A 27,991-nucleotide genomic window follows, 5' to 3' on the forward strand; every position below is an offset into this window, starting at 1 on the left:
AACTTTTTCACAGTTTAATAGAAAAGTTTTGCTGAAATCGACTTTTTTTTATAGCAAAATGATATTAAATTAGTAAAATTTCATCATAGAGATAAAACCATTCGTCCTACATTCATGCAGAATTATTTTATACTGAAATGAAGTTCATCAAATTTGCTTTCTCAGGAATTTAGTTTGTTTCCACACCATAAAGAGCCCCAGCAGGTAGAGAATCACCGTTTGATTATTAGTCATGACCACAACAACCTCTATTGTTCAATGAAAGAAATGATGGTGAGAAAGACTGAATGACAGAAAGAAGTACTTGCTGATTCAGCGATTCATTTCAGATACCTGATCTGGTTGAAGCAACTGGAGCAGCAGCTGTGAGCGGTCTGGTTAGACCCCAAAACCCCACCCTCCCACCTAACCCACTCACTGCTGCTGCTAATGCCGTTGCAGCGAGGGCCTCTTTCAGCGTGACTTCTGGGAAACAGACACATCAGCTTGTAGGGTGCCGGCAGTTTGTGAAGTTTATGGTAAAGTTTGACGTAATTGCCCTTTAAGTTGGGAGCTTTCTGCACACTGCTAGGTGGGTTTCCCTTTGTGTTAGCATCAACCTGGAGAAATGAAACCAAGACACTCGTGACACCCAAATTCCATTGGAAACAGGAGAGTCCCCATACAGACTCACTAATGCTTGCACAATGAGCACGTTGGTAATATCTATTAGTATTTCTACTAATATTTATGAGAATGACTTGACTTCAGATGTTGTGAAACTTATTCAATATGAATTTTCAACACAACAGAGTGGGACAGCACCGTAGCTGCTTCACCCCAGTCAAGAATTTGTTTTTGTGTGAATTTAGCGAGATGCCCTTTATCCAAGATCGGTCACTAATTTTAGTCTGATTATCTTCGTTAGATAATAGGCTGAAGCTGAAGGAAAGCCTCCCACCCACAAAGCTGCAGCTCAGATATTCTGTATCCATGGCAACAGAAGTCTAAAAGACCACAGTAGTGTGTGTGTTCAGCTTTCCGGTAAGCTTATCACTGAGGTATTGGTTAGAGTTCATTCTCACCTCTGTTGAAGGACGGCTCTGACTCTCGCTGCAAACTTTTCGAATGCAGCCAGCACGCAAGCCAGGGTGCAGACATGTTGCTTTTCATGTGGCAGCGGCGTCTCCCCACCAACAATTCTCTGTTCTATTGAAACTGCTGCATCACTGTTTACTAACCAAAAATAATCTGGTTTCATGATAAGTTATATGTTTGATTGGTTGGAATCTGGTTCATTTGAGGGTTTTCGTGGTTTATTCTTGAAATGAGAGAATTAAAAAAAAACTGAAAAGCTTGAAAGGCTGCCCTTTGTCACCGATTCTGATCATAACCTTTATGGACAGGATTTCTAGGTGCAGCCAAGGTGTGGACGGCATCCATTTTGGTGGCCTGATGATCAGGTCTCTGCATTTTGCAGATGATGTGGTCCTGTTGGCTTCATCAGAACGTGATCTTCAGCTTTCACTGGAGCTGTTCGCAGCCGAGTGTGAAGCAGCTGGGATGATAAACAGCTCCTCTAAATCTGAGACCACGGTCTTGAGTTGGGGTAGAATGCCTTCTCCAGGTCAGGGATGAGGTCCAGCCCCAAGTGGAGGAGATTCAGTATCTCGGGGTCTTGTTCACGAGTGAAGGAAAACTGGAGCGTGAGATCGATAGGCGGATTGGTGCTGCATCTGCAGTGATGCGGGCATTGTACCGGTCTGGCGTGGTGACGAGAGAGCTGAGTCGCAAGGCGAAGCTCTCCATTTACCGGTCGGTCTACGTTCCTACTAGTGTCAAAAAAATCGATACCTAGATATAAATCGATACTAAAAGTGGTATCTAAATTAGATATTCCATCCCTGTGGTATCGATATTATGGACTATTATACACAGCCTTCTTCAAGTACACCGACACGCACGACAGCCAGATGCCGTAAAGCAGCCTCCGCCTCCCAGACAAACAGAAGAAGACGCCGCATGGCTACGTTGCAATTTCCCACGTGAGTTGTCTCCGATCCAAGTTTTGTCTGCCAAATAAATAAACAAAAACATAAACAGCGAATTTGGGAGGCACTTCACAGCCCAACTTAATTAGCATACCAAGTCTGACACGTAGTTGTATATTCACGCTTATGTGCTTAATGGAAACTCCCGTTTATTGCAACCCGGACTTAATTTCTAGCATGCAGTACGTTTGTTTACTCACGCTGACAACTTTGGTGCTACTTGGATTCCCCGGGGTATTTAGATCCATCGGCGAATCGCCATCAGCGTATATCCATGTAACGGGTGCAGACGGGCACCCATGTGCAGCCTCGAAATAAGACATTATCTGCACCAAAACATCTTCATGTCGAAAGGTTTTGTTATGAATCATTATCATGAGTCCCCTGTTCGTTTGGAGCGGGTGTCGGATTTTTAGGCGTAAACAGACTAGCCGCGGCTAATCTAGCCGGCGCTTTTAATGACGTCACTGCCGTGCGCCAGTCTGTTTTTATTAAGATTAGATGTACCTTTGTCCTACTGTGGAGAAATTCGTTTTCTCCCTTTACTGACCAACAGAGTTGTTCAAAAGTACAGAACAAAATATATGGCAATACATCTTATGACAAAAATGCACCTTAAACAGAGTTTAAGCAGCAAAACATCACTGCAAATAGTGTATATATAGTGAGACAATTCATGATTTAAAGTGTTAACTTTCGCCAGTTTTTGTACGCACGTTTTAAAAAATGCTGATACTTGAAAGGTTGAAGCACTTTACACACTTAATTCTTAACATTTAATTTTTGCAATATAAATGGAGGAATGTTATTTTTTGAATAAACTTGTTCAATAAATTGGTGTTTTTAAATAGTATCGAAATCGAGTTTTTTGTCAAGTATCGAATCGAATTTGAAATTTTAGTATCGTGACAACCCTAGTTCCTACCCTCACCTATGGTCATGAGCTTTGGGTAGTGACCGAAAGAACGAGATCGCGGATACAAGCGGCCGAAATGAGTTTTCCCCGAAGAGTGGCTGGGCTCTCCCTTAGCGACAGGGTGAGAAGCTTGGTCGTCCAGGAGGGGCTCGGAGTAGACCCGCTGCTCCTCCACATTAAGAGTTGAGGTGGCTCGGGCATCTGGTCAGGATGCCTCCTGGACGCCTCCCTGGTGAGGTTTTCTGGGCACGTCCAACCGGGAGGAGACCTAAAGGTAGACCCAGGACACGGTGGAGGGACTACGTCTCTCACCTGGCTAGGGAACGCCTTGGGATTCCCCCGGAGGAGCTGGCCCAAGTGGCTGGGGAGAGGGAAGTCTGGGCCTCTTGCCTTAGGCTACTGCCCCCGCGACCCGACTCCGGATAAGCGGAAGAAAATGGATGGATGGAAAAGGTTGAAAATTTGAAAAGGAAAGAAAATGAAATATTCAGAAACAAAAGTATATTTCAGTATTTCAGTAGTAGTACCTGCTCAAGGGATGCTGCTCAGATTTTCTTTTCGTGGAACCTGAAGGTTTTTTTAAGTGACGAGAAAGTGGTTAATGAGGTCCAGGTAATCTAAAACCTCAAACTTCCTTCAGGTTCAGACTTGGCTCTTTTGCATCTTGCATAAAACAAAGTTCAAGTGGGGCTGAAAAACGTGCATAAAGCATGAGATGCATGAATTATAAACACATTAAATACTGCAAAGCCAACCAGAGCAGCTCAGCAGATGATTGTTTTACCAGTTTGCGCACGTTTAGGAAAGATGTTGTCTTCTAGATGTGGGAGGAGAACAGTGGGTGGTAATGTCTCAGTGGTGCTACAACATAAGTCCACACCTCTTCTACACAGAGCAAATGCTCACCCCGCTTGTGTCACAGGACCTGCACCATGAGCTGTGACCAGAGGTACCCGCTCCCTCAGGTGTTTCTGGTGGATGAAGGTGGAGGTTCGCACCATCCATCGCAGCCTCCCAACCTCATACCCTGCTGGTCATTCCCACCAGCAGTGGAGAGGATGAGGAGCAGGGAGAAGAGCCGGGGCTGCATGGGGATCAGCCCTGGACTGGCCATGGTCGTGCTGATGCTGTTCCTGCTTGCGTTTGCAGCTCTGGGGTTTGAAGGCTGGCAGATTCTGCAGATACAAAAAAAGATCAAAGACGTGCCCTGGAAAAAGGTAAGAGGTCAATGAAAGTCTAGAAATGAGAGAATTGAAAAGCTAAAGTGCAGGCCTCTGTAAAGAAAAAAGTATGCTGGAAAATCTAATATCTTATTTTTTGCACAGATAAAATATTCATTATCACCCTTTTCTTGTGTGGGGTAGAGCAGCAAAAGCAAGAAGGGATTTTTGCATAGAAAGGTGGTGACATGGAGGTGTAAGGTGGGAGAGTGGAACTATGGTTGGAAAGCTTGGGCATACCTGTAACGTTTAATAAGTCACTCGGTTTAGAACAAAATAACTACTTGAGAGTGGCTATGGCTGGGTTTCGCTCAGGCATTTAAAAATGCAAACCTCTGTCTTCACCGCTCCATTTGTGGTCGCCAGTCCATTCAGACAGGATATCCTCTGTTTCACTTGTGCTGTGAGAATGCTTTTAGATGCTTTTGGAACAAGCTGAAGCTCACAAGTGTGTGATGTGGTATTGAGATTTGTCTTTCATTTCACTTTAGGTTGAACCTGAACCTGCCACCGACTTTCATGCACCTTTGAAACAAATTGGTAGGTTCACACCATGAAACACTGCGTGCTGTGCACGAATCATTCAAAAAACATAGAAAAAGTTCAAATGTTGAATAAAGAATTTAAAAAGGAGCAGTTGTGACTAATCTGATGGTGATTTTAGGTCTCCATAAGCCTGAACTAAGCGGAGAAGACACAACGGACAGACCTGCAGCACATGTGATTGGTAAATATTCACTTTGAGTTCTCCTGATATTCTCTGATTGATCTTTACTGATGTCATGTTTTTCCTGCTGCAGGGCGCATCGGACCGATACCGGGAAAGACGCTGCGCTGGGAGTCGAGGACGGGCCAGGCGTTCGTCTCGGGGGGAGTGTCCTACAAGGTCGAAGATGGAGCCCTGCAGGTCAACGAGACTGGACTCTACCATATCTACTCCAGAGTGGAGCTGATCTTTAAGGGCTGCACCTCCACCTCCTCGTTTGATCACTCCATATTTGTAAGGAGGGCAGGACACCACTCACCTTTGACTCTGATGGAGGCCCACAGGGCGGGGTTCTGCCCTCAGACGGCGGGCCGGTCCTGGACAACAGAGAGCTACCTGGGCGCTACTCTGCACCTGAAGATTCATGATAAAGTTTATGTGAATGTTTCGCGCCCTGAATATCTCAGCCACACTCATTATGCCAACTTCTTTGGTCTTCATAAGATCTGAACAGTTTTGAGTGTTTGTGAGGCGGACTGACCTGAGCCAGGTGTAAAACGTACCAGAAACTTCACCCAAATGATGAACTGAATGTGTTTACACACACACACACACACACAGACACACACACACCTTTTTATATATGTGTATTATTATTATTATTATTATCAATAACTCATTTGGATATCTCTTCATTGTCTTAACTTTGTTGGCTCTGCGATGTATAAACCCTGAGGACATCTTGAGCATTTCCTTGATTGACATCCTAAATAATGAGAATTGTGCACATTGAAAAAGTAATTAAACTGTATTTTCACTCACGTGTAGACACCAGTATTGTTCTTTTTCTTGATGACTCAGGAGTCGGTTAACACTAAGGTGCTGCTAAAGTTGTAGCATTGTTTTAAATATTTATTTGTTGAGGGACTGACACCGTGTCTGAATATGTGCCTCTAAACCAGAAGCTGTGCTCTAATATGATTGTTAATAAAGCAAATAAAGTTTATGCGTGTTGCAACAAGAGATTTCTATGTGCAATCAGAATGTTTTAGATGCTTGAATAGATTGTGTTATGTGAACACCCACATTTAGATTTAGGTATGAGTGCTAGAAACTATCTAGGCAGAGACTGACCCAAACTAGCTCCTGAAGGTGATCTTCAAGTCCACTTGGGTGCAGAGGAGGGCTGCACAAACCTCAGACACAACCCTCAAGAGTTTATATTCTTGTGACAATTCATGAACCTGTAAAGCAACCAGAGTTGGATTAAAAAAAAAGAATGCAAGCTTTGGTTTCAGTTTAACGCTCGTTGCTGCATTCGTTTTTAGTGCACCACAAAGTCAGCAGAGTGAGAAGATGTTCATGATGGGCATGCAGAGGGGACGAAACAACTCTGATGTGCATTTCCTTCCTGTGTGAACGTTTTGAGGGTCTTGCATGCCTGCAGGTGTTTTTTTGTGAAAGAGTTCATGTTTCTTTTAATCCATGTGGTTAGCGTCTGTGCTTCTTAAGAAGTTTTGGTTTCATCACCTGTTGAACAATAAGGAATAACCGGTCCTTTAAAATGTCAAAATAATATCAGAATATTTCAGTTTGGACTTTCTTTCTTTGGTAAATAACTTACAACTTGTGGGAATTTGACAAGAAACACCGGTTATTCTGGTGCAACGAGGAGTTTTCATTACTCCTCAAAAACAAACTCTTAGAAATCTGTTCTGTGTGAACTTGCATAAACCTCATTAGGTTTTTACCTCCTGAGTTGCTGGTTATAAAAGTTAAAACCACACCTGAGAATGTTCAGCTTTCTACTCAGACAAGTCAACATGGACCTCTCTGTTTATCAAACCCACTTCTGAAAAAAGTCCGCGTCAACAGCTGTAAAAACACGTCTTCATTTCACTTTTGACATTTGACACTTTCCCACTGATCTTTTTTTTTTTTTGTCTTTTTCAAAAAGGCTAAATGATTATTCCAAATCTCACCAAACATTTATCACATTTGAGGCATGTTTGTGTGTAACATTTAAATACTCTGATTGCCAAACAGATAGATTAAATCAAGAGCAGAATACAGGCTCTCACAGGAAATTATATTAGCTGCACACATATAAACCACAGTATGGGATTAATTTTGTAGATGAGAAGCAAATGCATCTGCTAAAATGTGAAACTATTTGTTTTTCTTCTCCAAATCTGGAGTGGGCTGCATGGTGGTAGAGTTGGTAGAACTGTTGCTTTGCAGCAAGAAGGTCTCAGGTTTGAATTCTAGCTGCAGCATTCTGCGTGGAGTTAGCATGTTCTCATGCATGCATGACTTTGTGAAAGGCTCACCGGTTTCTTCCCACTGACCAGAAACATTAGGTTAACTGGCAACCCTAAATTGCACTACTTAAGTTAGAGTCGTAAAAATGGGGTGCTACGCTCTTATTTTTTCCATCTTTGCTGCCATCAAGCAGCTAGTTTCGCATGCCCACTTGGAAACAGCAGTCCATGCTTTTATTACTTCACTCTTGGACTACTGCAACTCCCTTTGTTCAGGAGTTAGCCAGGCTGAACTTGCCTACAGACAGCTAATAGGTCCTGCCTGGAGCTGTTGCAATCAACATGGCTCTACACTTTCTCCTGCAGCATCTGGACTCCCCGGGTACCTGCGCCAGGATCCTGTTTGCGGACTTCAGCTCTGCCTTCAACACAATCCTCCCAGATCTCCTCCCTGTCAAACTGTCCCTGATGAACGTGCCTGACCCAATCTGAATGTGGATCTCTGACTTCCTGATGGACAGGAAGCAGCAAGTGAGGCTGGGAAAAAGGCCTCGGGCCTGCGAACAATCAGCACCGATTCCCCTCAGGACTGTGTTCTTTCCCCTCTGCTCTTCTCCCTGTGCACCAACGGCTACACCTCCAACCATGAGTCTGTCAAGCTTACCAAGTTTGCAGAATACACCACCGTCATCAGACTCATCTCTGATGGGGATGAGTCTGTCTACAGAACGGCTGGTGTCCTGGTGCAGACACAACAACCTGGTGCTAAACACCCAGAAGACAGTGGAGGTTGTTATGAACTTTAGGAAACACATAGCCCCACTCCCTCTCATAACCCTGTCTGACACTCCCATTATGATGGTGGACTCATGTCGCTTCCTGGGCACCACCATCAACCAGGACCTCAAGTGGGAGCCCACCATCACCTCCATCATAAAAAAGGCCCAGCAGAGGATGTACTTCCTGAGGCAGCTGAAAAAAATCCTACTTATCACTACAGTTGATGAGGCCGCGCTACACCACAATCATCTAAGTCTATCCTCACATCTTCAATCACCGTGTGGTACGCCGGAGCCACCATCAGGGACTTGAAAAGACAGCAGAGTGTTGTGCTCTGCTGAGAAGGTCAATGGCTGAAAACTCCCCTCCATACAGGACCTGTACACCTCCAGAACATTGAGGCGTGTTGGTCGGATCACAGCTGACACGTCTCACCCTGGACACAGTCTCTTTGACTCGCTCCCATCTGGCAGGAAGCTCCAATCCGTTCGGACCAGAACCTCTCGCCACAAAAACAGTTTCTTCCTGTCTGCGGTCAGACTCATGAACGACAATCATAGAACTGCCCACTCCAACTGCATTGTTTCAGTCACATGACCCTGTGTTGTGTTTACACCTGAACTGACCCGCTCTGACCGGTACCTACACTGACTTGTACAGCTGCTTCTCTAATTATAGATTCCTTATCTTACTTTCATTTCGTTGTGTTTTTTCTCAGTTCTAATTTTGCTTATCATTTATTTTTTTCTTGCACCAAGTATCGCAGCAATTTTCTAATGTTGTGATTCTCACACACATGGCAATAAAACCCTTCTGATTCTGCCTCATGTGGGGGAGTTTAAGCATCTCGAGGCCTTGAGGGAAATGTGAGCACGAGATCAACAGGCGGAGTGGTGCTGTGGGTGTTGTTCTGGTCTGTTGTGGTGAAGAGAGAGTTGAGCCGGAAGGTGAAGCTCTTGATTTACCAGTCGATCTACTTTGATACCCTCACCTATGGTTGTGACCTTTGGATCATGACCATCGACAAATATACTGGACAAATAATGTCCATAGGTTCAAATTACAAGTTTTTGATTTTAAATGGGAGGTTCCCAACACCGCTGTTTTGACCGTGTCACGTGTCTCGTTACGCCCAGACGATCAAAAAATGGGAAAAGAGCTGGAACTGAGGGTGGGGCTGTTACGGTTGGAGCAGGGTTGCTACACATTAACCTATGTAGCTACTAGCTAACTTAGCTAAGCTAAGAAGGGGCTCGGGGAGAGCCCACCCGCACGGCCGACTGCGAGGCTGTATTCATGCTGGTCACCTGTGGAGCTCTAATATGGACCGGGACTGTTAAACTACAAGCAGAACCTCAGACTGCTACAACTGTAGCCAGGCGCTGTGGCCTTTTACAGAACCAGAATCAACTTTACTGTCAATGCCCCAACGTCCTTAAGTATAGAAAATTGTCTCTGCAGTACACCCTAACCAAGGTTATACACACAAACATGTAGAGCAAAATCAGATACAGGCAGATAACGAGAGCAGCCATCAAGGCCCTCTGGGAACGTCAACTCGGTTATCGGCGCTAAGTTGATGCAGAGCCTGGAGCCACGTTGCAGTACACCAGAACCGTCGACAACGGCAGATTAGCCTGATAGCCTTCTTCATTAACATCCAAATACGAACACAAACACACAGAGGACACAACTAACGTTCAGAGTCGAAACATCTATTAAAGTGAGGCTGAGGCCATTTCCTGGAGCTAGCTCTGAAGTCACATGGCTCTGATGCTCATTAATTATTCCGAATTTTAAGCATTAAAATTCACTTAAACAGAAAATTTATACAAAAAAAATTCACTCCATCAAAGTTGCCATCTATGTAATGTAAACTAGATCTGTTAAACCTAAAATGGTGTTTTGAACCAGACTGTAAACATGTTTATTTTCTGCTGTGGAATTGGCATTCTTAGCATCGGATTCAATAAGGATTTGCTCACTTCTGGTGCCAGAACCTAGCAGATGAGGGTGGCTTCAGGTCTGAGAGCCTAGGGTTTACCCTTGGTCGTGACTGAAAGAACGAGATCATGAATACAAGCGGCCAAAATGAATTTTCTCTGCAGGGTGGCTGGGCTCGCCCTTAGATAGGGTGAAAAGCTCGGTCATCCAGAAGGGGCCTGGAGTAGATTCACTGCTCCTCCACATTGAGAGGAGCCAGTTGAGGTGGCTTGGGCCTCTAGTTAGGATGCCTCATGAACGCCTCCCTGGTGAGGTTTTCTGAACACGTCCAACAAGAAAACCTAAAGGAAGACCCAGGATACGGTGGAGGGACTTTGCCTCTCGGGTAGCCAGTTAACACTTTGGGATTTTCCTGGACACGCTGGTCCAAGTGGCTGGGGAGAGGGAAGTCTGGGCCTCTCTGTTTAGGCTGTTGCCCCTGCTACCCAATCGAATGAATGGATAGATGAAAATGTAAGTATTCAAGTATTAATCTGGCTGTTACAGTTGGACTTATAATTGCAGTCAGAATTTTACATCCTGGGTACAAATGTCATCAGTTAGGTGCTTTCAAAGAACTGGATGCATAACTTGATGAGCGAAAGACTTCTTAACAATTCTTGTTGGAATCATGATTGACTTTAATCATTAGAATGTTCAAGAAAATGCTGGTGAAGGTTCTCAGTCGTCCAGCTCATAGTAATCCCGAGGGGTTCAAATGAAGGCAACTGGACTTCTTTGGTTCCTTGAAGACTTTTCACTTCTAATGTGATTAGCTTTGTCAATTCTGATGGAATGTGGGAGAATCAAGTTTATAAACTGTAGCTGTCTGTAGCCTCACTAGCTACTTATGAATACCCCTTGTCCCTACACACAGCTTGTGTTCTGCATGTAGGAAGGGAAGGCGCTGAGTCAGGCAAGACAATAATCAAGCTTTTTGATCTCTATGACACAAAAGTAAATGTTTTAATGACCAACGGTGGCGCTTTCACACCTACAAACGTGATACTAACTGTTAAACATAGTGGTGGAAGCATTATGCTGTAGTAATGGTGCATTATACAAAGTGAATGAAATAAGTGAACTACATCTATAGGTTTTAACTTCACAGAAAAGCTAAATCAGTGTTGCCCCATCCCCTTGACCTCCCATGCTTTAGTTCAGTGGTCCTCAACAGGCGGCTCGCAGGCCATGTGCGGCCTCTTTGTGGCCCCGAACCCCGTGCGCACACACAGGCAACCAAAAAGCTAACCACTAACAGTGTTGGAAGTAACGCAGTACAAAAGTAATTAATTACTGTAATGCATTGCTTTTTGCTGTAATGTGGTAATGTAAGGCATTACAGGGAAAGAAAATGGTAATATTTACTCGGTACAATTGTCAGTAACGCGGTAATTACAATGCATTTTTAAACCCAGAATCAAGATGCGTTTATTAAAAATTCAAATTGCGGGATACCCGAAAAAAGTTCCAGTATCTGCATATATTACGTCATTTATGGACTCAGCTTTGCGGGCAGAGAGGACGCCGCGGTAACGGCTCAAATACTCCAGCTGCATCCTACGCGCGGCCGCTGTAACATTCACAAAATCGCTCCACTAAAACAAAATAATTCACCTGCGATCGTTCATATCAGTGCATGTTCTCTGGTATTCTGTACTTTTCTGACGTGCTTTGCCTCAGCTGAGTTAATCTGGGCTCCGGTGATTTCAACTCATTGCTGCTGGAGCGCCGCACATGTGAAGATCCCTTTGGATGATTAGTTAGAAAGTAGGAAATCTAGGAAACAGGTTTTCTGGAAGACGGAGAAAACATGCAGCATGCAGGAAGGTTAGAGAGAGAAAGGGCAGGAAATTATTCAAATAAAATCAAGAAAACAAAACAAAGTGCTTGAAAAGAAAAAATGTAGGTAGATTTATCCCCAATACTCATTTTTACCATTGAAAAGCAATAATATAAGCATTTAATATTTATACATGTAATAGAATAGATCACACCAGAAGTCAGTCCCACATCCAGGGCCGCATCAAGGCATTTGGGGACCAAGGCAAATAGGCTTGGAGCCCCCACCACCTCACTCGCCGCTCAGTTAATCTAAGATGATAACGTGCTGAGAGTACAGTTTGTGGTTGCATTTATTACATAAACAATCCTTCTAAAGAACTGTTTTTAACAGCAATCCTAGCTCAGACACCACATGACACCAGATGTGTCATGAGTTCACCAGGCATCAGATTACCAAACTCATACTGAAGTTGTCTTGTTGAACGTAACTTAGAGTAATGCAAAAGTAGTGTAATGCCTTACATTTTAAAACCAGTAATATTGTAATGTAATGAATTACTTTAAAATGAGGGTAACAAGTAATAAATAATGCATTACAGTTTTGAAGTAACTTGCCCAACACTGACCACTAGCCGCTAGCTGAATGGTTCAAAAGTTTTGTGGGTGAGCGTTAGGGAAAGACTGGGACAATAGTTCATTCCAGGTGTGTGTGTGTGTGTGTGTGTGTGTGTGTGTGTGTGTGTGTGTGTGTGTGTGTGTGTGTGTGTGTGTGTGTGTGTGTGAGAGAGAGAGAGAGAAAGAGAGACAGAGAGAGAGAGAGAGAGAGAGAGAGAGAGAGAGAGAGAGAGAGAGAGAGAGAGAGACAGAGAGAGAGAGAGAGAGAGAGAGAGAGAGAGAGAGAGAGAGAGAGACAGAGAGAGAGAGAGAGAGAGAGAGAGAGAGAGAGAGAGAGAGAGAGACAGAGAGAGAGAGAGAGAGAGAGAGCTCCTGATACACAGTTTACCACGGCTGGCATGTTGCAAAAGCTGCTTTATTGGGTTATGTTAGGAAATGCTTGTACGTCACGCAGGTGGAAGCAGGATTTCATCAAATCCAATTACAAAAATAGCTTATATTTGGGGAAAAAAATTACATTTCAGTAGTACCAATATTTTATCATATACTGTTACTATTGTTGCTCTGGATGGTGTACAAAAACATAAAACTATTACATTTGTTATTTGTTGATTTTGCTTCAAAGCTGAGTAATTACCAAAAAACGTACAACTTTCAACTAATCACCAATGTTATCGTGAAAACTGGTCCAACATTCAGCCAGGAAAAGGAAATTACTCATCAGTTCTCATCAGTCTGAATAACATGTCATAGGAAACCTTTCAGATTCAGTGCTAGATTGGTCTACGAGCAGTTACTCAACAGAGAAAATAAATGGCTGAGTAACATCTTCTGTGGTGATCACCAGAGTGATATGTGTGTTGTGTCATCACCCTAATGGTTCATTTGAGGGTTTCTGATGGAAACTCTTGGGGCAGCACTTCGAGTAAAACTTCATTTCTCAACAATACAACAGAGCTCAGTTGTCTTAGTTTTGGGGTTAGATGTTATCATGATTTTCTGTTGCCAGTATGCCACTTTTTGTGGCATAGTTATTCATTCTAGAGCATCATTCTTGCCATAAATCCTACATTTCTTCACATGCCCCTAGTTTTCCATTTCAACACCGTATTCATATTCTCAGTTAGCTCATCCATTTCACTCACCTCTCCCAGTGCTGTGAAAATGCAGTTGTCCCCTAAACAGCCTTAGTGGCAAAACTTAAATCATTACCCAGCTGTATACCCAGGGGGGCTGCCAGAGATTTTGGGCCTCATGAAAAAATATCAAGTTGGGCCCCCTGGGGGCTCGTCAGGAAACTGCTTTGCCTCTGAATCATTTGGCATGTCCTGATCTTCATGTCTCTTGGCTAAATTTCTTACAATACTCTCCATTTCATTATCATTTAAATTTGGTGGCCACAAACCTGGGTCATTGGACTCAAACACTGCTTTGGTGGAATCCCTATCACATTTATTCAGCTGACTTTGGGTCTCTCCATCTTCTGAGCTGTCACACTTTCTCCCTTCTTCCTTCACTTCCACTCTTTGTCCTGACCAAACCTGACATTGGGAGGGTCCAGGCTCTGTACATAATGAAATTGATATATGTGTTACAATATAGGCTATCATTTGTGACAAAATCTTTATCCAAGTTACAACAGTCTTTAAAATTAATGCACAACAGGGAAAATGCAGCACAGACTCCTGCAGGATATTAGCTGTAGTTCTCCATCATCAATACTAGATTTCATATTTTCTTGTGTTCAGTGTTATATTAAGTTTATTTATTACAATTATTAATAGCTTTTGTTTCATTTTTGCTCTCTGATGAACTATTTGGAAATGACTGATTTTTGGTTTGTGTCCTAAAAGCTACATAAACAAATAATATCTTGTAAAACCTCCCATAATTCAGTCAGATTCAAAAGATTTCATTTCAAGGTATTTAGTAGATGAAGAGGGTCTTTTTCTTGTATGGTGCCTTCAAAAAGGTGCTTCACAGTAATAATCTCACAGTAATTTATGTTACATTAACAGACTAAATAACAATGCTTCAACCTGCCCAGCATCATAAACCATCTATACATTTTTACTGATTAATATATATAATTATCATTATGTGGAAAAACAATGTGTTTATCACCAAAAATAGCCTTTTTATATTCCTTTGTAATTGTACTGATAGAGAAGAGAGCCTTAAGTGATTCCCACAGACCCCCTTAAATGAAGCTGCTAGCTAACATGCTACATTGCTCACCTTCTTGAGGTTCATTGGGTTGTGAGGGGACACCTGCTGACATATCAGCAGCTGCTGATTCTGCTAGGGACAAGGACAACAACCCATTTACCATAATTAGATGAAACGTAGTTCCTCTCACTGTGGATATCAGAGCTAGCCAACAGGTTGAATTTAACCACTCAACCAAACCCACCTTTCTTTGAAAACAACTGTGTGACATACTGACGCCCTCTCTTCTGCCTGTCCTCTTTCAACCTTAAAGGTTGGTTTATGCTTGACGCGTCCGCGAGGTCCGCACGGTTCCGCGCGGAAAAGTTGCGTCATTTTGCGTCATTTTAACAACCACACCCCTCCACCGCGCCTCCGCACGGCCCAAAATTTGCGCACCGCGCACCTAGGAAATTTTCTAACCACGCGGACGGTCGGACGCGGAAAAGCATGGCGGACCGGCAAGAACTAGTATGGCAGAGGTTCGTAAATACAGACATTTGTATGATTCAGCTCTCAAAGATCACCATGATCAACATGTTGTTAATAATTCTTGGAGAGAAATAGCTCGCACTGTCGGAAAAGACGAGGACGCTATTAAAAATGCTGGAATGCCATGTTGTAAACAGTAATTTCTACTTCTACTATGGTGTAGTGTTGGATGCATGCCGTACAGCTCCATGCTGCCCCGTTCAGTTTGGGAGAATATTGGCTCACCGCAGACAAGCCGCATGAACCATAAACGCTGCAAGTTGTGAAGTGCGTTCCATCCGTGAGCCGCATCACCAAGCTTAAAGTGAATGCGTCAAGCATAAACCAAGTTTTAAGTGATTCCCACAGACCCCCTTAAATGAGGCTGCTAGCTAACATGCTACATTGCTCACCTTCTTGAGGTTCACTGGGTTGTGAGGGGACACCTGCTGACATATCATCAGCTGCTGATTCTGGTAGGGACAAGGACAACAACCCATTTACCATAATTAGATGAAACGTAGTTCCTCTCACTGTGGATATCAGAGCTAGCAAACAGGTTGAATTTAACCACTCACTAACCAAACCCACCTTTCTTTGAGAACAACTGTGTGACATACTGACGCCCTCTCTTCTGCCTGTCCTCTTTCTCCTTTCTTTCTTTCCTTTTCTGTGACCCAGACTTAGTTTTTGCAGACATATTTTTACTGCAGCCTTGAGTACTCTGCTGTCTGAGTGACTGCTACGCGCCGCTCGGCCAAGTGGACTGTACCATTTTATGCCGTTAGGAGGGGGAGGGTTTCAAATTAGTTAGTCAAAATAAAGTAGGGACCTCTGAATAAATATACATTTCATGAAGACTAAAAGATTGTTTGTTTAATGTCTTAAATGAGAAAAAATACTGCAAAGTAAAGTACTTGTGATTTTTAAACTTTTTTTTATTCAACTTTGAAATTTTTTTGGGCCCCTGACAGCTGTGGGCCCTTGGAATCTTCCTAATCTTTCACCGCTTTATGGCGCCCCTGTGTATACCCAACATGTGATTGAGATAAAGGTGACAAAATACTAAATTGACAGTCACCTTGAGGTTTTTTTATTTTAATTTTAAACAAAGCTAAATTAATGTTCACATATTTCATGAGCAAGACGGGACTGACTGTGATGGACCAGAAATGACAAATGTGTTGCATTTATATTATTTATTCAGTAATGATAATCTTGTCTTTCACCATGGTGGATGTGCATCACTGACCTCCATAGTGGCACGGCAAAGCAGTTTTATTTATATAGCGCATTTCATATACAGAGGCAATTTAATGTGCATTCCAATAGCAAGTAAAGGTAGAACATTAAAATCAACAAAACAGAAAATACAATTTTTAATCTAAAAAGAAACAAAGTTAAAGGGTGAGAAAATACATTGCAGAATATGCAGAGCCGGATTAAATAAATGAACTACACTAGGCAGGCTGCATTATTTTGCCTCCCCCCCCCAGTCGATGTTATTTAATGAACTGAAATCTGAAACTTACCAAAGTTACTAATAAAAGTTCATTCACATTTTACATAGCCTAGTTTTTGGTTACAAATTGGTTGTTTGTATGCCAGAATAAGTCATGTGTTGTATGTTAAATATTCTATCAGACTTTTTTTGTTATTAATAATTTATATCTCATTACACAGCTGTATTAAATGATAATAAATTATCCTCATCTTATCTATTGGGAGTGTCAATGTTAAGGCAGTAGTACCAGTAAATAACCACTAGGTGTCATTAAACTATGTAAACAGAGCAAATATATTTATCTTATTTGCTCTGTTTACATTTAACCAGTAGCTAGCTGTCAATTTTTATTGGGGGACAATGGGGGGGTCCTGGTCATTTCAAGGAGGTTCTCAAGAAAACAAAAAATGCAGTGGACAGCTAGTAACTGCATATTACTGCTACTAAACAGCAAAATACTACAACTACTTTGTTTTTAATTAATTAGTCAATTGCAGTGTGCAAATAATATCCTTTAATTGCCATAGCCACACCCCCATGACACAAAACACCCATGACAGAACACATATTTACAAAATAGTATCTACTCTCATACTCTCACCACTTCTGCCCAGTTTCCCCCTCCTGTCTTCTTCTCTGCTCCTCTACTCTCCTGTCTCATCCTGTCTTCTTCTCTGCTCCTCTACTCTCCAGTGTCCTCCTGTCATCTTCTCTGCTCCTCTTAAGTCTCCATTCTCCACTTGTCTTCTCTCCATTCTCCACAGCTGTGATTTACTGCAACATATGAGTTTATAGTACACAAGAATAGGTTAGTATTTATGCTAACAACAGCAACACAATAGAAAGAGATTCACTTTTCTCACATTACTGACCGCTCTTTTGTCCAGTCTCCTCCAGTCATCTTCTCTGCTTCTCTACTCTCCAGTCTCCTCCTGTCTTCTTCTCTGCTCCTCTACTCTCCAGCCTCCTCCTGTCATCTTCTCTGCTCCTCTACTCTCCAGTGTCCTCCTGTCTTCTTCTCTGCTCCTCTACTCTCCAGTGTCCTCCTGTCTTCTTCTCTGCTCCTCTACTCTCCAGTGTCCTCCTGTCTTCTTCTCTGCTCCTCTACTCTCCAGCCTCCTCCTGTCATCTTCTCTGCTCCTCTACTCTCCAGTCTCCTCCTGTCATCTTCTCTGCTCCTCTACTCTCCAGTCTCCTCCTGTCATCTTCTCTGCTCCTCTACTCTCCAGCCTCCTCCTGTCATCTTCTCTGCTCCTCTACTCTCCAGTCTCCTCCTGTCTTCTTCTCTGCTCCTCTACTCTCTAGTGTCCTCCAGTCTTCTTCTCTGCTCCTCTTCTCTCCAGTCTCCTCCTGTCTTCTTCTCTGCTCCTCTACTCTCCAGTCTCCTCCTGTCATCTTCTCTGCTCCTCTTTTCTCCAGCCTCCTCCTGTCATCTTCTCTGCTCCTCTACTCTCCAGTCTCCTCCTGTCATCTTCTCTGCTCCTCTACTCTCTAGTGTCCTCCAGTCTTCTTCTCTGCTCCTCTTCTCTCCAGCCTCCTCCTGTCTTCTTCTCTGCTCCTCTACTCTCCAGTCTCCTCCTGTCATCTTCTCTGCTCCTCTTTTCTCCAGCCTCCTCCTGTCATCTTCTCTGCTCCTCTTTTCTCCAGCCTCCTCCTGTCTTCTTCTCTGCTCCTCTACTCTCCTGTCTCATCCTGTCTCCTTCTCTGCTCCTCTACTCACCAGTGTCCTCCTGTCATCTTCTCTGCTCCTCTTAAGTCTCCATTCTCCACTTGTCTTCCCTCCATTCTCCACAGCTGTGATTTACTGCAACATATGAGTTTATAGTACACAAGAATAGGTTAGTATTTATGCTAACAACAGCAACACAATAGAAAGAGATTCACTTTTCTCACATTACTGACCGCTCTTTTGTCCAGTCTCCTCCAGTCATCTTCTCTGCTCCTCTACTCTCCAGTCTCCTCCTGTCTTCTTCTCTGCTCCTCTACTCTCCAGTGTCCTCCAGTCTTCTTCTCTGCTCCTCTACTCTCCAGTCTCCTCCTGTCTTCTTCTCTGCTCCTCTACTCTCCAGTGTCCTCGTGTCTTCTTCTCTGCTTCTCTACTCTCCAGTGTCCTCCTGTCTTCTTCTCTGCTCCTCTTTTCTCCAGCCTCCTCCTGTCATCTTCTCTGCTCCTCTACTCTCCAGTCTCCTCCTGTCATCTTCTCTGCTCCTCTACTCTCCAGTCTCCTCCTGTCATCTTCTCTGCTCCTCTACTCTCCAGTCTCCTCCTGTCATCTTCTCTGCTCCTCTACTCTCCAGTGTCCTCCAGTCTTCTTCTCTGCTCCTCTTCTCTCCAGTCTCCTCCTGTCATCTTCTCTGCTCCTCTTTTCTCCAGCCTCCTCCTGTCATCTTCTCTGCTCCTCTACTCTCCAGTCTCCTCCTGTCTTCTTCTCTGCTCCTCTACTCTCCAGTCTCCTCCTGTCTTCTTCTCTGCTCCTCTACTCTCCAGTCTCCTCCTGTCATCTTCTCTGCTCCTCTTAAGTCTCCATTCTCCACTTGTCTTCTCTCCATTCTCCACTTGTCTTCTCTCCATTCTCCACAGCTGTGATTTACTGCAACATATGAGTTTATAGTACACAAGAATAGGTTAGTATTTATGCTAACAACAGCAACACAATAGAAAGAGATTCACTTTTCTCACATTACTGACCGCTCTTTTGTCCAGTCTCCTCCTGTCTTCTTCTCTGCTCCTCTACTCTCCAGTCTCCTCCTGTCTTCTTCTCTGCTCCTCTACTCTCCAGTGTCCTCCTGTCTTCTTCTCTGCTCCTCTACTCTCCAGTCTCCTCCTGTCTTCTTCTCTGCTCCTCTACTCTCCAGTGTCCTCCAGTCTTCTTCTCTGCTCCTCTACTCTCCAGTGTCCTCCTGTCTTCTTCTCTGCTCCTCTACTCTCCAGTGTCCTCCTGTCTTCTTCTCTGCTTCTCTACTCTCCAGTGTCCTCCTGTCTTCTTCTCTGCTCCTCTTTTCTCCAGCCTCCTCCTGTCATCTTCTCTGCTCCTCTACTCTCCAGTCTCCTCCTGTCATCTTCTCTGCTCCTCTACTCTCTAGTGTCCTCCAGTCTTCTTCTCTGCTCCTCTTCTCTCCAGTCTCCTCCTGTCTTCTTCTCTGCTCCTCTACTCTCCAGTGTCCTCCAGTCTTCTTCTCTGCTCCTCTACTCTCCAGCCTCCTCCTGTCATCTTCTCTGCTCCTCTTTTCTCCAGCCTCCTCCTGTCATCTTCTCTGCTCCTCTACTCTCCAGTCTCCTCCTGTCTTCTTCTCTGCTCCTCTACTCTCCAGTGTCCTCCAGTCTTCCTCTCTGCTCCTCTACTCTCCAGTCTCCTCCTGTCTTCTTCTCTGCTCCTCTACTCTCCAGTGTCCTCCAGTCTTCTTCTCTGCTCCTCTTCTCTCCAGTCTCCTCCTGTCATCTTCTCTGCTTCTCTACTCTCCAGTCTCCTCCTGTCATCTTCTCTGCTCCTCTACTCTCCAGCCTCCTCCTGTCATCTTCTCTGCTCCTCTACTCTCCAGTGTCCTCCAGTCTTCCTCTCTGCTCCTCTACTCTCCAGTCTCCTCCTGTCTTCTTCTCTGCTCCTCTACTCTCCAGTGTCCTCCAGTCTTCTTCTCTGCTCCTCTTCTCTCCAGTCTCCTCCTGTCATCTTCTCTGCTCCTCTTTTCTCCAGCCTCCTCCTGTCATCTTCTCTGCTCCTCTACTCTCCAGTCTCCTCCTGTCATCTTCTCTGCTCCTCTACTCTCCAGTCTCCTCCTGTCTTCTTCTCTGCTCCTCTACTCTCCAGCCTCCTCCTGTCTTCTTCTCTGCTCCTCTACTCTCCAGTGTCCTCCTGTCTTCTTCTCTGCTCCTCTTCTCTCCAGTCTCCTCCTGTCTTCTTCTCTGCTCCTCTACTCTCCAGTGTCCTCCTGTCTTCTTCTCTGCTCCTCTACTCTCCAGTCTCCTCTTGTCATCTTCTCTGCTCCTCTACTCTCCAGTGTCCTCCTGTCTTCTTCTCTGCTCCTCTACTCTCCAGTGTCCTCCTGTCTTCTTCTCTGCTCCTCTACTCTCCAGTCTCCTCCTGTCATCTTCTCTGCTCCTCTACTCTCCAGTCTCCTCCTGTCATCTTCTCTGCTCCTCTACTCTCCAGTGTCCTCCAGTCTTCTTCTCTGCTCCTCTTCTCTCCAGTCTCCTCCTGTCTTCTTCTCTGCTCCTCTACTCTCCAGTCTCCTCCTGTCATCTTCTCTGCTCCTCTACTCTCCAGTGTCCTCCTGTCTTCTTCTCTGCTCCTCTACTCTCCAGTGTCCTCCTGTCATCTTCTCTGCTCCTCTACTCTCCAGTCTCCTCCTGTCTTCTTCTCTGCTCCTCTACTCTCCAGTCTCCTCCTGTCATCTTCTCTGCTCCTCTACTCTCCAGTCTCCTCCTGTCTTCTTCTCTGCTCCTCTACTCTCCAGTCTCCTCCTGTCATCTTCTCTGCTCCTCTACTCTCCAGTGTCCTCCTGTCTTCTTCTCTGCTCCTCTACTCTCCAGTGTCCTCCAGTCTTCTTCTCTGCTCCTCTTAAGTCTCCATTCTCCACTTGTCTTCTCTCCATTCTCCACAGCTGTGATTTACTGCAACATATGAACAGCAGAAATATGTCTCGACGGCATAATCATAATCTTGTGCTGAAATAATAAAATGTATACAAAAGACAGCTGTTTCAGATATGAATAAACTTGGTTTGTTTCTCATATTTCATTTAATTATAGTAGAACGTATAGCCCAATATTATACATTTAATTTATACTGTATGCATCTTACATTTGATTTTCATATTCACTTTACTTATTCAAAAAAAAATTACATTTACAGATGCTTTCTCCTTAGTTTTGATGTGGTGAAGTCCTCGATGATGTCTTGAAAATCCAGTGCAGTTGTGAATCCATTTTCAATTGCTAACAGAGCAAAGGCATTCAGTTTTTTTCCTGTGACTGTTGCTCTCCGATGTGTTTTTACTCGTTTCAACACAGAAAATGATCTTTCTCCTGAACAGTTTGCAATCGGTAATGTCAGATACATGCGAAGGCAAATGTCCACATTAGGAAAAGCATCCCTCAAGCCTAGCTCTAGAAATTTCTTGTACATGGCCACGACTGATTCTTCATCTTTTACCATTGACATGAACTGACAAAACTCTGCTGTAAAGTCCTCCTCAAGATCCTGGGGGTATATTTTCTTCAACTTTTCTGTGGCTGCACGGATTTGTTCAATGTTCATTGATTTCCTTTTAGTAAGGAAACCAAATTTCTCCTCCACATTTTTGTGTGCATCTTTGCGTTTTTTCAATTCTTGTGACAAGCAGTCACAGATGACATAATGGGTGTCAATCAAGAACGCTTCACGGCCGGAGCGCCGCACCTCTGGACCTGCAGACTCATCAAACATAACTTTCTTTACTCGTCTCCTTTGGCTATCTGCTTTGTATCCCTCTGTCGCTGTGAGAGTCTTGGTCTCTGCTTCATAGACATCAAAATCATTTCTGGCCTGTCCTATGTATTCTATGAGTGAACTGTACAGAATAGGAACAGTACATACATCAATGTGTACCTGTTGCAATGCTTTGCTGGTTACATTGATTCTTCTCAGCAGTTCATCCCACAGCACTGTCATAACTGCAGTTTCAAGGGTTTCCATCACTGTTATTAATTGACTTGCCTCATATTGAGCAGCTCTGGGGGTTCCATGGTCAACTTTGATTTCATTCAAAGCATCCTGTATAGCTTTGTAGCCAAATCTCAGAGCTTTTGTTGCATCAGCTCTTGCAGACCATCTTGTGCTGGAAAGGCTCTTCAGTGTCAGACCTTGCTCACATTTTGTCAGATGGGCTGTTAAAATCTCCCACCGCCGACTTGAAGCTGAGAAGAAGTTGTAGAGATTTTGAATGAAGCCAAAAAATGAAACAGCTTCAATGCAACATTCTGCAGCACATGCACCAACTAAATTAAGAGAATGTGCAGAACATGGTATGAAGTCAGCATTAGGATTTTTATTTTTTATTCTTGCTTGGAGACCAGAATATTTCCCTGCCATGTTACTCGCATTGTCGTAGCTCTGCCCACGACAGTCCATCAAATCAATGTCCAGTTCATTTAATTCAAATATGAGTGTTTCCTCCATGTGTTCTGCAGTATGACCATGTAGAGGTATGAACTCCAAAAATCTCTCAACAGGCTCACCACTTTTCTTCAGGACATATCGAATTATCAGAGTAAGCTGATCAACATGTGTGATGTCAGGTGTTGAGTCCACAATGATGGAGAAATACTTGCCATCTTTTACTTCTTTTACAATGGCACGCAGAACTTTCTTAGCCATCAGCTGAATAAACTCATCACAAACTGTAGAGGACAGGTAACTGGTATGTCCCCTGCCCTTGTTTCCATATCTGGCTAGATGCTCTGACAGAAGCGGATCAAAGCGACTAATTAACTCCAAGCATCCCAAAAAGTTCCCATTGTGGGGTGATCCTATTAACTCATCATCTCCACGGAACGGCAGTCCTCTTGAAGAAAGAAACTGAATAGTTGCCACTATACGTTTCAAAATGTTGAGCCAGTATGCTCTCTCAGACTCCTGTTGCTGTACTATGTTTGAATCTATGCGTGCATTTTTATTTCCAAGTGATGATAGACTCAGCACAGCAGTACGATGATCCATACTATTCTCATGTTCATGCAAGCGATTAGCACAGTTTTTCCAGTCATTATATCCAGTGACAAATTGATTGTCTCTTACACTGAACAACTTGCAGCAGAAACAGAATACAGTTCCAGTAGACGGTGAGTACACTAACCATTTTCTTGACAGCGTTTCTCCATTTAGCTTTTTTCTAAAGAAATGTTCCTTAGTTAAGCATCGGTTTACGTCTCCGTATTTCCTCTGTGATGCAGAGAAATCTCCAATATTTTGGGAGGGATGGTTTAGGGCAAAGTACTCACGCATCCTGTCATCAATTTCGCACCATTTTGCAGGATCAGATGGGTAGGTTCTTCTTCTTAATACCCTTTCTGGGTCTGGAGGCTCCTGCTGTATGTTGGGCTCACTTCTGGCTGGCTGCTGTCCTTCCAGTTCTTTCTGCGACTGCGTTGATGTTGATGGCGCAACAACGTCTTCCGTCGCATTTCCCGCCGCATCTTCCACCTCGTCTTCGGGCCGTGTCTCCTCCGGCCCGGCCTCTGGCTCTGCTGACTCCAGAGGGTTCACAGCTGTCGGACGGCTGCCCGAGCAGCCCGACAGAAACTTCTTTAAAGCCCCCCGCTGTTTCTTCTTTTGTTCCTCTTCTCTTTTTTTCTTTTTACGTTTTGCTGCACCTGAAAGCATTGCGAAAGTTAACCTAAAACACCTGCTACTAGCTTAATCGTGTCCCGCTCGATGATCCCGCTCCACTCTGACCGCTTCCTTCTCTGACGTCCTTAATTGGGTGGCGCCCAAGTTATAGGCTACTGTGATAGGCTGGCGTTAATGTGATGTAGCTAATGTAACAGTCTATGGTTAAGATAAACATTGTCACTCTTTTTAGTTAATAAATATTGAAATAGATTGTAGAGAGGACGAGTCCTCTCTACAAATTCTATCACAGGACATTTGTACATTTTATTTTTGATTTATTTATTTTTTTATTTTGTCCCTCTGTCTGGGCCCCATCCAGCCAATCGGGCCCTAGGCACGTGCCTACTTTGCCTTTGCGTTAATCCGGGCATGAGAATATGTACAGTCATTCAAAGACTCATGAAAACACCAAGGTTTTCGTCAAAAGTTACTAGAGTCGAGGCACATTTGAGTTCATAAGGAAGCTGATTATATCTGCGCAGCAGCTAAAAGCAGCATCACCCTGTTTGGTTCTGACCCGAGGTTCTAGCTGATCTCAGAGCCCTGCTGGGCATATACACAGGAAGTAGATCTGACCTGTATTCTGGCTCCATACCATTGAGAGATTTATAAACTAGAAGCACTTTGAAATTGATTCTGTAGTTTACTGGTAACCAGTGTAGAGATGAAAGAACAGGAGTGATGTGTTCTGTTCTCTTGGTTCTTGTTGGCTCTAGCAGCAGCAGCGTTCTGAACAAGCTGCAGTTGCTTCACAGGTTTTTGGGAAGACCAGTTAGGAGACCATTGTGGTAGTCCAGCCTGCTGGAGATGAACACATGAATGACTTTCTCCAGGTTCTGTCTGGGCATGAGACCTCTGATTGTTGCTATTTGATGAAGAAACACTGATCTAGTTATAGCCTTAATGTGACCAGTGAAACTAAGGTCTTTATTCCTCTGGAGCCAAGTCAAGCAAAAACCTCCATCCTATCCTTCTTATTTCCAAAGACAATAACCTCAGTCTTGTCTTTGTTTACCTGGAGGAAGTTTGATTGCATCCAGTCTTTAAGTTGTTCCAAAATCTGACAGAATGAGTACCACAGTCACTAGGTGATCTAAGTTTCAACTGCATGACTATGATAGGCAATGTTGTTACTGTTTATGACCTGACCCAGAGGGTGCATGTAGAGATTGAAGACTAGTGATCCGAGAATTGAGCTTTGGGGACCCTATAGCTTTGAATTGCGATCACCAATAGAAACAACATAATCTGTCTTCTAGATAAGACTGGAAGCAACTATGGACTGTGCCTGATAGTCCCACCCAGGTTATGAGCCTATCAATAAGGATGTTTTTGTCCACAGCATATGCTGCACTGAGATTGAGCATCATCAGAACAGATGTTTTGCATGAATCTGTACTTAGACAAATAGCATTTAATACTTTAATAAGTGCAGTTTCAGTGCTGTGGTGTTGTCTAAAACTTGACTGGAAAATATCTAGTAGGTTGTTTGTCTCTAAAAAGTTGTTCAGCTGGATCATAACAGCTTTTTTAAATAATTTTCCCAATGAGGGGGGGATTAAAAATTTGTCTGCAGTTATTAATCACTAAGGGACTTGCTATATACTAATAATATTTTTCAAATGTAGGACTACTTGTGTTAAAATTATGTGTTTTCTAACACAATGAACTTCTCTGTTATGAGATATCTATGTTTAGCTTTATTAACTGAGCTTCCTGTGATCTGCAACCTGCAGCCAGCTCCAGCATCTCTCCAGTCCTTCAGACACAGCGTGTGTCTTCTGTCCTCCTCCTGCATTTATATACAGGTGATTGCTGATTAGATATACGGTTCAGCTGTGCAGCAGCACTCTCCCGCTGCTCTGCTCGCTCTGTCCTACCTTGCAGACATGTTCGTCCCCATGCATTGCCACAGTAAAGTTATCCAGTCATCCTTGTGGTTAAAGGTGGGCAGAAGTAACCTAATTAACTGAGCAGAGCCATTTCTCATGCTGTTGTCTAATATGTGAAGCAATGAAGTCGTGTTTACACCAAAGAGTGTTCAGGCACTGCACCGTTGGTTACGTATTGTAACCCCAGATTCTATGAGTCTAGTCGCAGCCCTTAAGCTAGCTGCTATTGGAAGGATGATCTCCGCATCAGCCAATCATGAAGAGCTTAAATGTACGCCCACCAATAGTGGGCCCCCTCGTGGTATATAACCGCAGTGACCCCACTGCTCACCTCCAATGGCTCTTATTCCCATCATAACCAGTGGGGCCAGTGGCTTAAGGGCTGCGACTATACTCATAGAATCTGGGGTTACAATACGTAACCAACGTTCTATTTCGTCTAGTCTTAGCCCTTAAGCTAGCTGCTATTGGAATGAAGCGCAGCTGGATGGGTTTACGCCACACTGGTTAACACAACCAATGGACACACCCAATCAAATCTCCTCTAGTGGGGGACGTTCAGCCTCAGACCAGGTTTAAAGACTGAGGCAGGCACGATAAGAGAGGGGCCCCCACTAAAAAACATCATCCACAAGAGGATGAAATCCATCTCAGCAAGGCCAATGAAGTGCCATAAGCATTCATTTAGCCTGCTGGGGTCCAAGCACTGAACAAGTGATGGAACCTGAAGACACATCTCGTAAATAATAACGAGTAAAGGAACAGGGTGAAGCCCATGAAGCAGCCTGACAAATGTCTTCCATTGACACACCACTGAGGAGCGCCATCGAAGAGGAAATCCCTCTGGCTGAGTGAGCCCTGAGTGCCTCAGGGGGATCCCGCCCTGATGATGTGTAAGCGAGGGAAATGGCGTCACACAGCCAGCGTGAAAGGCGCTGGGCCGACAGCGCCTGACCAAGGGAAGACTCCCTGTAGTGCACAAACAGGTTTTGTGAGCGACGAATCCCTGAAGTGCGTGACACATATCGTGCAAGCGCGCGCACCGGGAAGAGAAGGTGAGAAGCCGCCTCCTCCTCAGAATTATGGGGAGGAGGAAAAAGTCCAGCCAATGAAATTGACCTGGATTTGAAGGAAGCATTAATGCTTTTGGGCACAAAGGCTGGGTTGGGGCATAAAACAGCAGACCCGCCATCCTCCCGGATCCTAAGGCATGCGGGAGCCACTGAGAGGGCAGTTAGGGCACTCACTCTCTTAACTGATGCTAGCGCCAGCAGCAATGCAGTTTTAAGCGACAGGAACTTGAGTGAGACCTGGTCCAAGGGTTCAAATGGAGCTTCAGATAAGCCGTGCAGAACCACCGTTAGATCCCATTGGGGAAAAAGCGGGCGGGACACAGGTCTGTTCCTTCTGACACCTTTTAGAAAACGTTTTGTGAGGGGATGATTGAAAACAGATCTATCTCCAAAACCCTGATGACATGATGAGATAGCTGCAGCATATGTCTTAACAGTGCTGAATGCGAGGCCCCTGTCCATCAGTATCTGCAAAAACGATAGAACATCCGCCAGCTGGCAGGAGAGCGCTTGAACATTCCGTTCTGCGCACCAGTTCTGGAAAGCTGCCCATTTAGCAGCGTAAGAGGCAATGGTAGAGGGCGCCCGCGCACTCTGAATCGTGGCCACCACATCATGCGGCAGCCCAGAAGCCTCTAAGCGTGACCGCTCAGCGGCCAGACCCACAGCCGTTGGCCTATTTCCGGAGGATGTTTGATTATCCCATCCGCCTGGAGAAGGGCGTCCGCCCTCCACGGGAGCCTCCACGGGGAGCCGGACACTAGCGCTTGCAGGTCCGGAAACCATGACGCGGACACGCGTCTGGGAGCCACCAGAATCACCGAGAGCTGTTCCAACCGAATTCGGTCCAGGAGACGGGGAATCAGAGGGACTGGTGGAAACGCGTAAAGGAGCGTTCGAGGCCAGGGCTGGTGTGAGAAGGCGTCCGCCCCGAGCGGGGGTCCGTCCCGGGGACTCAGGGAAAACCACAGGCGACACTGAGCGTTTTCGCGAGCCGCGAACAGATCCACAGACGGTTCCCCGAACCTGATCCAGATCTGTGATATCAGTGCAGGATGTAGACGCCAGTCGGAGTCGCGGGGTCCCCCTCTCGACAGGATGTCTGCCGCTACATTCAGTACCCCCGGAATGTAGATGGCTCTGATGGACAGCAGGTGGACATGTGTCCAACACAGTAAATC

The 27,991-nt window shown here is 44.5% G+C and overlaps 1 protein-coding gene across 1 annotated transcript; it reads left to right on the top strand.

Moving 5' to 3' along the window:
* The first annotated feature begins 3,778 nt into the window (after positions 1–3,778).
* On the top strand, positions 3,779–5,878 carry faslg (Fas ligand (TNF superfamily, member 6)). The gene is made up of 4 exons (XM_070553900.1): positions 3,779–4,163; positions 4,658–4,706; positions 4,831–4,893; positions 4,967–5,878. The coding sequence occupies exons 1-4, from the start codon at positions 3,879–3,881 to the stop codon at positions 5,380–5,382; spliced, it is 813 nt and encodes a 270-aa protein (XP_070410001.1). The 5' UTR covers positions 3,779–3,878; the 3' UTR covers positions 5,383–5,878.
* The last annotated feature ends 22,113 nt before the right edge of the window (positions 5,879–27,991 follow it).

Source organism: Nothobranchius furzeri, chromosome 8, assembly GCF_043380555.1.
Source record: "Nothobranchius furzeri strain GRZ-AD chromosome 8, NfurGRZ-RIMD1, whole genome shotgun sequence".
Lineage (NCBI taxonomy): Eukaryota > Metazoa > Chordata > Actinopteri > Cyprinodontiformes > Nothobranchiidae > Nothobranchius > Nothobranchius furzeri.